Source organism: Sciurus carolinensis, chromosome 5, assembly GCF_902686445.1.
Source record: "Sciurus carolinensis chromosome 5, mSciCar1.2, whole genome shotgun sequence".
NCBI lineage: Eukaryota > Metazoa > Chordata > Mammalia > Rodentia > Sciuridae > Sciurus > Sciurus carolinensis.
The window spans coordinates 128661538-128677267 of NC_062217.1; the positions used below are offsets into that span (position 1 = coordinate 128661538).

A 15730-nucleotide genomic window follows, 5' to 3' on the forward strand; every position below is an offset into this window, starting at 1 on the left:
CCTCCCATAAGCAACATGACACTCTCAGGGTAGAAACCATCTTTCCTACTCCCCAGGCCAGTGCCTCCTAAGGGTGCAGGAAAGACATGCCCAACATTTAACTCATCTCAGACCCAAAGCAGCCAAACCATCAGAATGGTCTCCACACATCCTTCCAAGATGTCCTCAAAGCCTTAACGGTGACCCAGTCCTGCTCACTCAGTCTTAGAGAAGACCACAAGAGATTTAACCAGCCCAAAGAATAATGATAAAGAAATCAGACTTCATTCTTGTTGAGCCAAATCAGGGAAATTAAAAATGACTGCTACTAGCCCTGGAACCACGTGTGACTATTTCAGCTGGTAACAGAACCTAAAAGAACAGCGAAGTTTAAAGTTTGGGTGCTCCAAATGAAAGGGAAATGCAAAAAATGATAGCACACGGGCTGATGTTCCGGATCCATGCACTAATGCAGATGTTTCTCAAAAGTACATTCCTCTGAACACTGATGTTGCAAAATGCCCCACTGAAAAGGATTCTGTGGTCAAATCAGCTTGGGATCATTCTGATGAAGCCCCAAAGCATAGTGGCTGGGGAGTGCTTTCCAGAGGCTGCAGCAAGGGGACTGGAACTACTTAATCGGGCACTGCACAAATGCCCTTGACCACAGAACCCAGTCAGAGAGCAGCAGCACCATCACCGTCCCACCAAACCAGCATTCAGAACAGGTTTCCTGGGGAAGTGCTGATCTAGGCCTTTAAAAAAAAAAATCTTGATAGCCTTGCTACCCTGGGTTCCAGATGAGAAACCAAACCAACTCCGAATGGGATAAAGGAATGTCTACAAAATGAAATAACTGACATACTTCAAGGCCTTTGGGGACAAAGACACTAGTTCTAGAAACACGATGGAAAGTGTGAACCCCTCTTGGCTGCCGGACGTGGGTGCTGCGGGTACCGTGTGGTTAACTTCTGTCTCGGGGAGACACAGAAGCCTGCTAAACCAGAAACCTTTCTCTGAAGCCTAAAGGAACTGTCCTGAGGCTTTCCAAAACACATTGGGAAAATAAAACATATGCACGTTTTAGAAGAAAACAATGGAAGAAAATGTTGGAACTAAGATTCTACGCACACTCTAGTCAAGGTGTCATGGATGGTATGGACTTCCATAAGTAAAACTAAACACAACAGCTGAACCTGGTGGCACATGGCTGGGAGGCCAAGGCAGGATCGCGAGTTCGAAGTCAGCCTCAAGAATTTAGTGAGGCCCTGAGCTACTCGGTAAGACCCTGTCTCTAAAAAAAAAATAAATAAAAAGAGGCTGGGCATGTGGCTCTGGGGTCAAGTGACCCTTAGTTCAATCCGCACTACCAAAAAAGAAACTAAAAGCCAGGGCTGGAGAAGGTGTGGGTCAGGAGTAGAGCACTTGCCTAGTATGCACAAGACCCTGGGTTCAACTCTGAGCACCACAAAAAATAAATAAACTAAAAGCAAACAATAGAGTGGGTCCTTAAAAAAGTTAAATGAAGAATTACCATATGTAATTCTACTTCTGGATATATGCCCCAAAGGAGTGAGTGAAAGTAGTGACTCAAAGATATTTGTATATCCATGCTCAGAAAAGCCTGGTTCACAATAACCAAAAGGTAGAAGCAACCTAGGTGTCCATCAACAGTCAAGGGAGAAACAAAATGTGGTGTATACATAAAATGGAACATTAGTTAGCCTTGAAAAGGAAATTCTAGCACAGGCTACAACACAGATGAAGCTTCAGGACATTATGCCAAGTGAAATAGTCACCAAGAGACAAACACTGTATCAACTCCACTTATAAAACATATCTAAAGCAGTGGAATTCACAGAGACAGAAAGTAGCAAGGTGGTTCTCCAGTTGAAGGGAGGGAGCAGTAGGAATTAATTGTTTAATGGTTACAGAGTTTCAGTTTTGCAAGATGAAAAAGTTCCAGAGACACAAGGCAGTGATGGTTGCCCAACAATGATGGGAGTATATGTGTGTGTGTGTGTGTGTGTGTGTGTGTGCGTGTATTTTTCTTTTCTTTCTTTCTTTTTTTTTTGTACCAGGGATTAAACTCAGGGGGTGCTTAACCACTGAGCCACATCCTCAACCAATTCCAATTTTATTTTTTATTTTGGAGGAGGGTCTTGCTCAGGACCTTGCTAAGTTGCTGAGGCTGGCTTTAAATTTGTGATCCTCCTGCCTCGGCTTCCTGAGCCACTGGCATTACAGGGTGTGCCACTGTGCCAGGCTGCAAATATTCTTAATACCGCAGAAGTGTACACTTAAAAATAGCTGAAACAGCAATTTTCATGTTACGCATATCTACAATGAGGAAATGAAACAATGGTTCAAATGATAAATCTTATGTTATATAAGTCTTACCAGAATTGAAAAAAATAAAATAAAATAAAAGCAAATAAAAAGTAAAGCTAATAGATTATGACCTTTGGTGTGAAATGAATGTCAAGGTCAATAAAGAGTAATTATCCACCAAAGGTTTAAAGGGATGGATCACCAAATATCTGTTTATTTAAAAATGTTGCTGCAGCCCATTTTGTGGAATTTTGCCTCAAAAAAAAAAAAAAAATAGACACACAAAATTTATAGTCATACAATCTGACCCAGGCAAATGATAAAAAAAAAAAATTCAATTTCCCTCCAGTTCCATCTCCTTTAAAATTCCCTGCTGAACATCCTCCACATCCCTGCCATGCAGACTGAGCTGCAGCTCCACACTCTGACTCTACACGGCTTCTCTGAAGCACATCTTCCCAGGGCTGCAGGAAAGCATACAGGGCCCCTCACTCTAGGGCTGCAGAATATACAAGTGATAGGAGGTAGAACAAAAAAACGAAGACAAAATATTTCTCCTAGTCTGCACACTTTTTCAGGAAATAGAAAGCCAGCGTAGCAAAACCAATTAACAAAAATGTTAAATCAGATTAATAGCAATCTTGGTGTAGAGGGGGGCCACAGAGATTTAGTCCAGCTCCCTGGGAAGGACTCGGAACCCCACAGGACCGAGCAAACTCCCAATTAACACTCCACCTCTTCTGGTTTTATTACTGAACTAAAACAAACAAACAAAAAACCCAAGCCCCAGGGAGCTAAGAGGCTCAGCCAAGGTCAAGACGTCGCACTCAGGAGACCACCACTCAGGGCTCTTTTGAGGACACCAAAGCTGACATTCAAATTCCAAGTGTGAAGAGAAGAACTCTCCAATCCTACGACAGGCAATGTGGGTGCTCCACACGGCTCTTGGCAACCAGCACCACACTGCTGGTACCTGATGGCTGACCTTGGGGACGTGGGACACCAATGTCACACCACCTGCTTCCATCACAGACATGCTGTGGGTGGTGACGTCTGTGTGTGCATCTGGGATTGGCTCAAGTCTTCTTCCTCTCCCACAGCCTTCTGCCTCTGTGAACTCACCACTTAGGAATCTGTATGTGCATTTGCAGAGGGTCTGCATGGGGACACACATTCACTCTCTGCACAGCCGACATCCACTTAACAAAAAGTGTTCAACACGGATCTCAGGCCAAGCTGTATTCTCGGCATTGCAGGTACAGCGGCGCACCCAGCACCAGGGCCCAGGAGAGCAGGAGCACAGTCTGCTCTCGAGAGCCACAGCCACAGTTAGAGCAACCTTGACACCTGCGTGGCATGTTTACAACGGGCTCCCACAGAACCCTCAGAAGTACCGGGGTTCTTGGTTTTCTGGCTGTAAGGCTGGTTTCCCGTCTCCTGTGCCACTGTGATGCTGCACGCCCCTCCGCGATAACAAAATGCTCCTCCTTTGTTCTCACCAATGACTGTCAAATGGCATCATGAAGCAGTTAATGGTTGCTATGTTTTATTTTCTTTTTCCAGGAGAAATAGCTTTATGTGAACTAAAAGCTAGAGAAATGAGTGGGATCTGAGATCGCTGAGATAAGCGCAGAGATTCGGTTCCAAAATGGCAGTCAGAGCTCATCCACCAAACGGACTCTGCTTCCCAGCAGCCGGGCCAGGGTTCCCATCAGCCAAAGGCTTGCTGCAAAACACATGTGCCACCAAACCACCCAAGAGTGCCACCACTACAGAAAGGTACAGGTTTTGTTCCCTCATTAGATTTCCACAAAACCTCCCAGCTACAAGTACTACAAAAGGAAAAATAACAATAATGATCACATTTTACACAGCTAAACTTGTCCTCTGCCTTTGGCTCAGAGGTCTCACCATCTCCAAAAACACAGCATCCCTGCTAACCTCTTCAGCTATGAGATCTAGCCAAGCAGTGAGCAGACAGTCTTTGCTAGTCCGTGGCAATTTTCTTCCCCTTTAACTCAGCCTGTCAGGGCTGAACAGCAGGGTGAGGTGGGGTGGAATAACTTCCCCCAGTACAACACAGCAGCTGAAACTTAACAGGACTGCAGAACTGATGAGACTGGAGGAGAGGATCCAGGCCCTGATTCAGTCCTTCACTGCTGGAAGGAAGAGTGATGCTTGCCAGTCTGCAGTGTTTGTACATCTTTTTCTCAGTTTTCTTCATGTACTTCTGCATCTGCTTGTCCATCATCACTCCTAGGTCTACTACGATGGATCCAAAGGACTCACAGGATGCATGCCAAGTGCAGGTGATGGGTACAGAGGAGGGCAGGGATTGGAGGGCTGGCATCCTTAAGACCCTGGCTGTGGCACAGGATGAGGGACATACCTGGGGAAATTTGGATTTCCCCCAGGAACCCTGAGGAGTGGGCAAGAAGTGCAGTGGAATGTGAGGATTGACAGGATTGGAACCTCTAGGGTATCAGACACTGGGGGGATATGGATTTGATCCTAGCTGCCTAGCACTGGGACTCTACATGTTCAGTAGAGGTTGCCCGGGCCTTTCTATCTCTGGCTCCAGTTATTGTTTTAATTATTCCCTTTGAATTGTTCTGCCTGTTCTGGAGCTTTTAGAAATACTAGAAAGGATTCAACCTAGCTTATGGGCTTCTAGCTTCTCACCTTCCATTTTTGTGAGATGTTTAGCAGGTGACCACCGATTTCTGACACTTTTGTTCCCCAAGAGAGACTTGGGTAAATTAATTTGGGGAGGCCTCTACATTTAGGTGGCAATTAGAGTCACTAGGGATAGATGAAAAGTATTTGCAGAAAGTGTGTCACATGTAGTTTTTTGGGTTTTTTTTTTTTTTGCAGTACTGTATGGGGACCGAACACAGGTCCTCCCTTTATCTCTGAACTTCATCTCCAGCCCTTTTTACTTTTTGAGACAGTAACTCACTAAGTTGCCCAGACCAGCCTCCAATCTGCAATCCTCCCATCTCAGTATCCCAAGTAGTGGATCATAGTCATGTGCCACAGAAGTACAGTTATAAAAAGAGGAGAAACCCTGCTTGGGTATGCCAATTACTCAATAGTTCTGACTTATGATGTCACTCTCCTAAATACCCCATTCCCCCAAAGAGGCAGCAAGCTGAAGGAATGATACTACACACCCCAGCCCTGTCCAGGGCCAAGCACAGGACCAGTGCCTCAATCTTCCCCCAACACTCCTGCCCTCCAGGAACTGAGGCAGGTGACAAAGCACCCACAGCTCCACCTTGCAGATGAAGACATCAAGCAGGAAGCTGAGATCCTCAAGGGAGAAAACCCTAATTTTATAACTGCATCAAAGAGAAAAGGACTGCCTGAGTTGTGAAAGTCCAAATTAGATTCACCAGATTCTGGTACAATGCAGAGAGGAAAAAAACTAAAAACATGAGAGCTCTCAGAAGAGAACAGCTGTTATCTCCCTGTCCCCACCAGCTAGACCTAGGTGTTCCTTTTTTCCCTATGATCGATGTGTCAAGGACAAGAAAACTCTTCAGAATTCCAGAGTTCCCCAGTGACAGGAAATGTCCTGAAATTAATAGAGGGAAGGCCTGATCAGGTAACAGGAAAAACTGCCCCCGGACAAGAGGTCAGGAGCAAGGAGCTCGGCTTCACCTCTGATACCAGCCAGCCCTGGGACTTCTTCCTCAGTGACAGACAGGAGCCTGGAACCAGAGTAACAAAGGCACCATGCTTTGCACTGGGGTTGCCAGAGAATCAGTGAATAGGAAAGCAAGATACAAAATGCTAAAACTGCGTTGCACTACCAATTCTGGCAATGGAACCCCTTCTTGCCCCAAAATTCAAAACTCTATATTTCTTAGTCACTTCTGCGCCCACAGGCCTCAGCCTGGTGGGTTATAAATGTCAGCTACCTGAGCATGAGTTGCCAGGTGGATCCAATTGACCCACCTCCCCAGGATCCTTCAGGTTTCAGGCCCCAAGCAATGGACTGCTGGGCACCCTTTACCTTTGGCACCACAGACTCCCATAGTGTACAAGGGCCCACTCAGTGTGGAATCCAACGTGGAAGCCCTTAAGTGGGTGATGGCACCACTTCCAATGTAGAGAGATGGTGACAAACAGCCTCCCGTAGATACTGTGGGTCCTAGGGAAGCTGGCCAGCTTCTCCCTCAGGCTCCACAGGGCCACACAGTGAGGCTGACTCACTGGCAGAGCCACAGGGGAAATTGTTGGGGAGTGGAAGCACGAAGGGCACAGTGCTGGGCTTCCCCGATCGCAGCCCCTTAGGGATAAGACCAAGGCCCCCATCCCGTCAGCCAGAGTACCTCTTACACCCTGAGCATTATCCCACAGGAGGGCTCCCTACTTTACAGAAAAAAAGTGTGGGGACACCACCCAGGGCAATCCATTCCTCATGAAGACCCCAGAACCCCACTGTTTACTCACCATGTCACTCCTCTCCCCAAGAGGCTTCAGGTGGCATCTTGCCAAACCAAATGCTATCCTAATTTTTTCCTAATGCATCAAATAAAATGAACTTAACTTCCCCTTGAAAGTTATTTTTCTAAGGATTTCATGAAGCCACAGAACTCTGCATTGTGGGAAAACAGATCTGAAATCACTGCCCTTGGGGATAAAATCCAAACCCTACTCTATTCCTTCCTTGGCGGTCAGGACTAGCTTCTAGAACTTCTGCCTGAGGCCCCACCTTCTCCCAGAGGCCTGGTAAGGGTGGAACCTAATGAACAGTAATTCATCCATTAAGTTACCTAGACCAGAGACTGAAGCTAGCACCGATTCACATACATCCCAGTGAAGACTTCTAGCCGTTGCTCCAAATTCTGCGCTTTCTCCCTCAGAAAGCCTTCTGGAAACAATCTTTAACAAACTTCCTCCTTCACAAATACAAACAGAAGTAATTAAAAAGAAAAAAAAACTTTCCCTTCCCCCCATTCCTATCCTCCTGGCCACATGTGACAGACCCTTCTTAGCCTCTTTCAAAGCACTATACCAGGAAAGCACTGCATTTGCCCAGAATGCAGCTTTGAGGGACAGAGGTGCAAGGGATTTGGAAACCCAAGGTGGAAACAGGGGACCACTGATGGGCAAGCTCTGCTAACAATTTAGCCAACAATTGGCCAACAATTTAGACCTCTACGTCAGTTTCCTTTCAGCTATAAAAACTGAGTGGAGATGGCCCATGTAGGTGAGAGCTATTACGAGGAACACCTTATAAAATCACTCCTTTAATAACTGAGGCCTTTAACAACCACATAAACAGGTCTCTTTACTCTTTAGCCTTTGCCCTACAAGTTGCTAAGGACAGTTTTTCAGCTCTCTCAGCTCACTTTTTTTTCTTTTACATATGTGTCTTCATTTATTTTTATTTTATACATCAGTTGACTCTTAAGGACAAGACCTAGAAAAGATGTTTGCTCTTCCCGGGCTCCGAATGTGTTAAAACAATATATCATAATTCAGAAGTTGTGGCACTCAATACTTTCTGAGCATTCCAGCCAGTCCAACCTGGGAAGCAGGAATAATAGTGCCAGCTCCCATGGTGTACAATAAATGTTAGTTCTACTCCTTCCTCAGTGCAAAGTCTTCTTCCTTGTCCAAAAGACTGGCATTCACACTCTCAGATCCGTCCAGGACAGACTACCACTCCTCACGAACTTCCAGCAGTACCCCTCCCCTACAGGCACACTTAAAAATCATTCACCTCCAAGGGCAAGAAGGGGTTCCAAAGGGTACCAGCCACCAGCCTTCCTCCGCAGGCAGCTCAGCGATCTCGGGAGGGAACTGAGCTCCAACAACCACTACTAAGATTTTCCCATGTTGCAATGCAACTTCCCCAACTTTTCCCGACCCAGTTTCCAAAGAAACCTGGGCAGGCATTATGCATAATCAACCACAAGTCTGGATGAGTTAAGAGATTGAACTACGGTCAGAGGGAAGGGAGCTGGGTCAGAAAGTGAAAGGTGCCGCTGGTCCTGAAAGTGGGTAGCAGGGACCAAAATGCAGTTGCACAGGTCCGGGCTCGGGCTCCCTCCCTGCTTCTTGATTGTGCCACTAGTTAAATACTAGCACAGGCTGCCAAAGGACTAGCGAACGTTGAAGTCTTAGAAAAGAAACTGAACATCCCTCCGAGGCAGCCCTCAACCCCCCCACCCCGCGACTGGACCTGGTAGCCTCTGGAGGACCCTGCAGCCGTGGCACCTGGGAGGGAGAAGGCCTGGGGGAGGGGCAGCATTGTTCACAGAGACCGGCGGGACTGGAGGAGGAGGTGTGAATGCGGGGTCCAGGCATCACCCCCTCCCTGCAGGGGTTAAAGGAGGGAAGGTGTCACCCGGGGCAATCGCCGCGTAGCGCAGGGGCCCTGGCTAGATCCGTCTCGGCAAGCTGCGGAGGGAAGGGATAGAGGTCGAGTCCAGGCGGCCGCGGCGGGGGTCTGACACTCACCGGCGCCCTCGGCGGGCTGCGGCGGCCCGACGACGCCGTTCAGGTAGAGAATGGGCAGCAGGTGAGGCTGCGTCTTCTCCAGCGCCGCGCGCAGGTCCTGGAAGTGGTCCCGCTCCTTGGCCAAGAGCAGCTTGAGCAGCAGCTCCGCCTTGGCGCCTCCCGCCTCCTCGTCCAGCTGCCGCCGCTCGCCGGGGCTGAGCGCTCCCGCGGCCTCGAGCAGCCCAAGCACGGCTTCCACCTCCGTCATGGCCTGGGCCAGGCTCTGCTGACACTGGGCGAGCAGCTCCCGGCGCTGGGGCTCCATGGTGGCGGGCCGAGCCGCCCCGCCCCGCCGGACGGCGCCCGGGCTCCCCAAGGCTGGCGAGCGCCCGGGCGGCAGCCTTAGCGCGCCGGGAGCCGCGAGGCGGCGGGGGCCATGGGCCGGTGCCGGGCGGGCTGGGGCCCGAGGCAGCGGCGGCTCAGCAGCGGCCGCCTCCCGGGCTCCTGAGCGCAGCCATGTTGGCTGCAGCGGCGGCGGGACTGGAAGAGGAGGAGGAGGAGGAGACGGAGGAGGAGAAGGAGGAGGCGGAGGTGGGGACGGCGGCCGGGGCGCGCCCCGAGGCCCGGCTCCAGCCGGGCATGCCCCCTCCCCCTCGACTTGGCGCGCCGCCCGCCTGCGCCGCCCCCCAACACACTACAACTCCGGGGAAAGTCGCCGGGCCCCGACGGCTCCGGCCCCGCTCAGTGACCGCCTCAGCCCGTGCGCCCGGCCCGGCTCACCGGGGCCCCGCAGCCGCCGCCCGCGCCGCCATGGCCCGCGCCCCGCGCCGCGGCCGGCCCGCCCCTCCGGGCCCTCCCCTCCCCCTGCCGGCCTCCGGAGGCGGCGGAGAGTCAAGGGATGGACCTAGGGGAGGGGTCCCGCCCCCGGCCGGCCTTCGAGGCTAGGACTCTGCGCGGGCTTGCTCTTCTGGTCCCCCGAGGCCCAGGCTCAACCCGGGTCGGGGACGCGGCCAGACCCCCAAGCGATTGGAGACCCTCCTGTGCAAATCCTGCCCCTAATTCGGGGTTTCCAAAATAAAGAACTCCAAAATCAAGCTCGGACCCAATGGAGAGGGGATCCCCTAAACTTGGACATCTCTAATTTAAGACCTCCCTCGAAACTGTGAGGTTTCCCCATTCCACGGAGCTCTTATATTGAAATTTTCCCAGTAAAAGCCCCTCCGCTGAGACGCCGTTAACAGTTTATCTTCCCCTCTTCCGCATCTGAACCCAGTTGGTCCCAAAGTGTAAAGGGGTTTGGATGCTGGATGAGGAAGTGTGGTCAGGGTTGGCTGTGGAGTCCCTGATCTTGGTAGTAAGAGAGGTGCTTTTCCTCCAGATATCCCCCAAGTTGCAGCTCGTCTCAGGAGGTGTCAAAATGATGAGCTACCTTGCTTCCCCTCCGACCACCAGAGCATCCACGGCCAGACTCTGAAACCAAGAATTTCTGCCTTTCATTACCCTTCACAGACCACTATGCCCCTGACTGGATGACAAGGTCCTTCAAAGCTCGAATATCAAAGGACTGCTCTAAGTAACCCCACCTACTCTACACCTGGTGGAGAGTGCCACCCCAGGGCCACCTCGAACGTTGGCTTATAACTACAGAATCTCATTTACAAATATTGGGCAGCCTGTGACTTTTTCTGCTGACCATCCATCACTTCCATTCCCATGCTTCTTTTCTTCACTGTAAAAGCAATCTTCTCACATGTTCTGCTTCTTTGATGGGAGAAGTCACCTGTTTAATGTACACATGGTCTCCAGATAAGATTTAGGACAGGAGTACCAGAATTTGCACCTCAGGAGCTGGGTGAAGTGCCTCAAATCTGTAATCCCAGCAACTGAGAGAGGCTAAGGTAGGAGGATGGGATCTGGAGTTCAAGACCAGCCTCAGCAGTCAGCAAGGCCCTAAGCAACTTAGTGAGACCCTATCTCAAAGTAAAAAATAAAAGTGCTGGGGATGTAGCTCAGAGGAAAAGTGTCCCTGGGTTCAATTCCTAGTGCAAAAAAAAAAAAAAAAATTTGCACTTTAGTCTTAACACACCTCTCTAAAGAGCTGCACAATGTTGGAGCAAATCAATCACCCTTGTTCATTTGTTCTTTACTCAGGAGACGGGGGATGGGAAAAGTATTAGATCAGGGGTTCTAAGTCTTGACCTTGAATAAAATCAAGGGGGTTAATGAAGCTTTTTGTATTTTTCTGGGATGAGGATCCATAGCTGTACTGAATTATTTAAAGCCAATGTGACTCACCGTGGACCCCAGTATAGTGGAACTATTTAAAAATACCTTCCTGCTCTGCTAGTCTGGGCTTCTACAGCTGAACAAGGTTTTAGGGGTGTGAAGGCTGATATCGTGACAAAGTTCTGCAAGGGTCCTAGGCTCCTCCCTCCCTCTCCTTCCCCTAAGACATGGTGAGCACCTTTCTGGCAACCACTTCCCTTAAAACACCACACTTCCTAAATCATCCTCAAGGTATCCACTTTCCAGGGAACGTGTGGAACATCTGTTCTTAGCTGGATGAATAGAAATCTAGATGATGGGAGAAAGGTAGAAGTGGAGAGAGGGCAGGAGAAGCAAAGTTAGAGACTAATTTGGTTTATGGTTAGAACCAATTGTACGTCCCAGTTCCAAAGGGTTTCTGAAACAGGAGGGGACAGGAGACATAGTTTCCCAGAAGCTCTGGGAGGAGAATGTGTGTTTCTTTGCTGGAAGCCTTCCCAAGAAACAGTGAGGAAGCCCAGTTGCTAAGAATGCTTTTTCCCAGTAGCTGGACAGTGATGAACACTTACTTTTCGTAAATCCTTTGCTTTTAGCAAACTCTTGGGGTTTGTGCAAAACATGAAACCTAGAGGAGATCATTTGGTTTGTACATATATTAAGTTTTGGGATTGCTTTAACCAATGACCGTTTTATGGACTTTACTTCAGTAGGTTTTGTTTGTTTCATTATTGGGGCTCAAACCCAGGACCTTGCATATGGTATTGTACCTAGCCCTATTTGTATGGCTTACTTTTATATTCTTTGGCGTACCTCCCATACACAATCTCCTTTGTGCCTAACACTGGGTGGAATTGTGCCCCCCCCCCACTGCACCACCACCACCACCAAAAGATATGCTCAAGTCCTAACTGCTAGTACCTATGAAAGTGACCTTATCTGGAAATAGGGTCTTTACAGATGTAATCAAGTTAAAATGGGGTCATTCTATATCAATGCGCTATGTATCTATCCCTTTAACTGCTGGGGATATAACTCAGTTGGTAGAGTACTTGCCTTACAAGCATAAGGCCTTGGGTTCAATCCCCAGCACTGCAAAAAAAAAAAAAATTGCCTTTCTATCCCTTTAACTAATACCAGTTTTTTTTTAATTGATAGCTATAAAAATTTATTGTTTAAGGAAGATAACACATGGTTTATAAAGCAGTATAAAAGTACATTATCATCAGTCTTTTGTGTCAGAAGAAAATAGAGCAATTTATTTAATACACTCAAGGATAGAAAGTGTGAATTAAGTATTTTCTACCCAGTGAAACAGTTCTTTAAGAATAAAGAACATTAGCAGTTATCAACATGTTAAAGCGCTAGTCCTAGAGCTTTTTTTTTAATTCATTTTTATTGTAAACAAATGGGATACATCTTGTTTCTCTGTTTGTACATGAAGTAGAGGCATACCATTTTTGTAATCATACATTTACCTAGGGTAATAGTTTTTGATTCATTCTGTTATTTTTTTCCTCCCCCCACCCCACCCACCCCTCTTTTCCCTCTATACAGTCCCTCCTTCCTCCATTCTTGCCTCCCTACCACCCCCCGTTATGTGTCATCATCTGCTTATCAGCAAGATCATTCGTCCTTTTAATACCAGTTTTGATTACTGTTGCTTTGTAACAATTTTTGAAATCAGGAAGTGAGAGTCCTTCTAATTTGTTTTGGGTTTTGGTTTTTTCTTTTCCTCAAGATACCAACACTATTCTGGTTTCTTGCAATTCAGTAGGAATTTTAGCATCAGCTTGTTAGTTTTTACAGAGAACTCAGCCGTAATTCTGATAGATTCATTGCAATGAATAATTTGGAGATTTTTGCCATCTAAATGATATTAAATCCTCCAAATCCATGAACATTTATTTAGTACATTGTTTGGGGGGTTTTTGTTTGTTTGTGTTTATACTGGGGACTGAACCCAGGACACTGTATCACTGAGCTACAACTCTAGTCCTTTTTATTTTTAATTTTGAGACAAGATCTCACTGAGTTGCTGAGACTGGCCTCAAACCTGCAATCCTCCTGCCTCAGCATCTAGAGTTGCAGGGAGTACAGATGTGTGTCACTATACTCAATGGTGTTCTTTAATATTTTGCAACAATGTTTGTAGTTTTCCAGAGACAAGTTTTACACTTCTTTTGTTGAGTAAGTGTTGTATTCTTTTTATTTTATTTTATTTTATGTACTTCATGTGGTTCTGAGGATCAAACCCAAGGTCTCACACATGCCGGGCTCAACCACTGAGTCACAACTCCAGCCCCAGTATTTTATTCTTTTTGAGACCATTATAAATTTTTTTCTTAATTTCATTTTCAAGTTGTTTATTGCATGTGAATAAAAATACTAATGATTTTTATATTTTAAAAAACAAGGTCATACTGGATTAGGGTGGGCCCTGATTCAATGACTGATTTTCTTTTAAGAGCAAAAATTCAGTCATAGAGACACACCCAAAGGGAAGAATACTGGGTTAGGAGGAGGCAGAGATGTTATCTGCAAGCCCAGGAGAGAACAGGAGAGGCCACCAGAAGCCAGGAGAGAGCCTGGAGCAGATTTTCCCTGACAGCCTCCAGAAGAAACCAACCTCACCAACTCCTTTTAGATTTTTAATTGCAATAACTATAAACCAAACAGTTCTTTTTTTGGCGGTAGGGTGGGTACTGGAGGTTGAGCTCAGGGACACTTGACCACCAAGCCACATCCCCAGGCCTATTTTCTATTTTATTTAGAGACAGGGTCTCACTGAGTTGCTTAGCGCCTCACTTTTGCTGAGGCTGGCTTTGAACTCGTGATCCTCCTACCTCAGCCTCCCAAGCTGCTGGGATCACAGAGATTACAGGCGTGTACCACCACGCCCGGCTAAAAAAAAAAAATTCTTCTTTTAAGCCCCCCAGTGGGTGGTCATTCATCACAGCAGCTCTAGGAGGCTCATGCATGCTCCACCATGACAGGAGTGTGAAGGAAAGATGGTGTCCCCACTTGGCACGTTGACCCCATCACCTCATTCTTCCACTGCTGGGTACTTCTCGGCAGACTTACCCACCTCCCTACCTTCTTCTGATGTTAGAAGAAGAGGCTCCTTCCTCCCTGAGCAGAGCCCCACCTTGCTCTGGACCATCCCTGCACACTCCCTGCCTCACTGTCTACCTGTGCTCTGCAGGCCTCCTTCCCCTTTGGCAAAACAGGCTCCAGTCTCCCCTTTCTCAAAGATCCTCCCCATTCGCTCTCCTTTCCTCAGGAAGGAGGAGAGAGACTCCCATGTCAGCACTCTGGTTGGTGCTTTGCAATCCTGCTTCCACCACCACTCCCCACAGACGACTGTGGTCCCCATGAACATTCTGATGCCACCTCCACCAGCCCCGTCCCATGAGGCATCTTCCCTTCTAGATCATTCTCCTGGGGCTCCCTCTCTCCTTTCTCTGGCTCCTTTCTCTCTAGGCTGACTCCAATCCTCTTCTATTCCCATGCCCTGTCCCTCCTCTAAAGGGAAAGCTCTTTGTGACACTAACTGGCATTGTCGGCCTGGGGAGCTAGCTCAACTGGTAGAGTGCTCGCCTCGCAAGCTTGCGAGGCGAGCACAAGGCCCTGAGTTCGATCCCTGGTACTACAAAAAAAAACTGGCATTGTCCTGAGGCTGGCTACCTACCTTTCTGGAGTCTCCATTTCTGCATCTTTAAATTGGGAACAAGCATCACCCATCATTAGGGTTTTGGGAGAATTAAATAATGGCACTTACACAAGCCCTTGACCGTGCCTGGCACGGGCGGGCCTGTGAATCGCCTAATGTGGCACTCATGCTAACCTCTTCTACTGTCAGAAGGCCCGCATGGAAGGTTCGCTTGGCAACTTACTAGCTGGATAAAGTTAGATAAACTTCTCTGTGCCTCAGTTTCCTCATGTGTGAAATACAGATGTATTACATGCAATGGCACATGCTTGTAATCCCAGAGACTTGGTAGGCTGAGGCAGGAGGATTGCAAGTTTGAAGCTAGCCTCAGCAATTTATCAAGACCCTGTCTCAAAAATAAAAAGAACTGGGGATGTAACTCAGTGGTAAAGTACCCCGGGTTCAATTCCAGTATGCCCACAAAAAATACAGATGTTGATAATAGTATGAGAGCAGTGCTCCCTCCAGGGTAGTTGCTGCTGTTTCTGGCATCCCTGTAGGAAGATGGAATCTGCAGTGTGTAGCAACAGGTTTTGCACAGATGTTCTCAGTTTCCTGAATGAATGGTTTGGATTGTGGCTCAAAAATTCCATTTAGCTTGTGTTTAGATGGTGAACTTAGGGGCCCCTTGGACTTTATTCTCTGCTGTATCTCCTTAATACCACACCAGGTATAGGTGTCAATAATTTTTTTATTATTGTCACTATTATTGACAATAATAGGGGATTGAATCTAGGGGCACTTAACCACTGGGCTATATCCCCAGTCACTCCCCGCCCCCCGACCTTTTTTTTTTTTTTCTTTTTGATACATTTGATACAGGGTCTCACTAAATTGCCAAGGTTGGACTTGAACTCACAATCTTCTTGCCTCACTGTCATGAATAGCTGAGATTAAAAAAAAAATAGCTGGGTTAATTGACTGATACCACTTTGAAGGAGGGTCTCTTAATGCAAAACTCTTGTTCGTTCATAGTTCATTCATTTATATGTT

At 47.6% G+C, this 15730-nt stretch overlaps 1 protein-coding gene across 2 annotated transcripts in view; it reads right to left on the minus strand.

Annotated features, from left to right (window-relative positions):
* Positions 1 to 9574, minus strand: part of Dlg5 (discs large MAGUK scaffold protein 5) — a 101725-nt gene extending 92151 nt beyond the window's left edge. Inside the window, exon 1 of one of the 2 annotated variants that reach the window (XM_047553017.1) lies at positions 8785 to 9574. In XM_047553017.1, coding sequence (XP_047408973.1) covers positions 8785 to 9088 — 304 coding nt within the window. In that variant the 5' untranslated portion in view covers positions 9089 to 9574. The remainder of the gene's footprint in view (positions 1 to 8784) is intronic. The other variant, XM_047553015.1, reaches the window with a different exon arrangement.
* Between the last annotated feature and the right edge of the window lie 6156 nt (positions 9575 to 15730).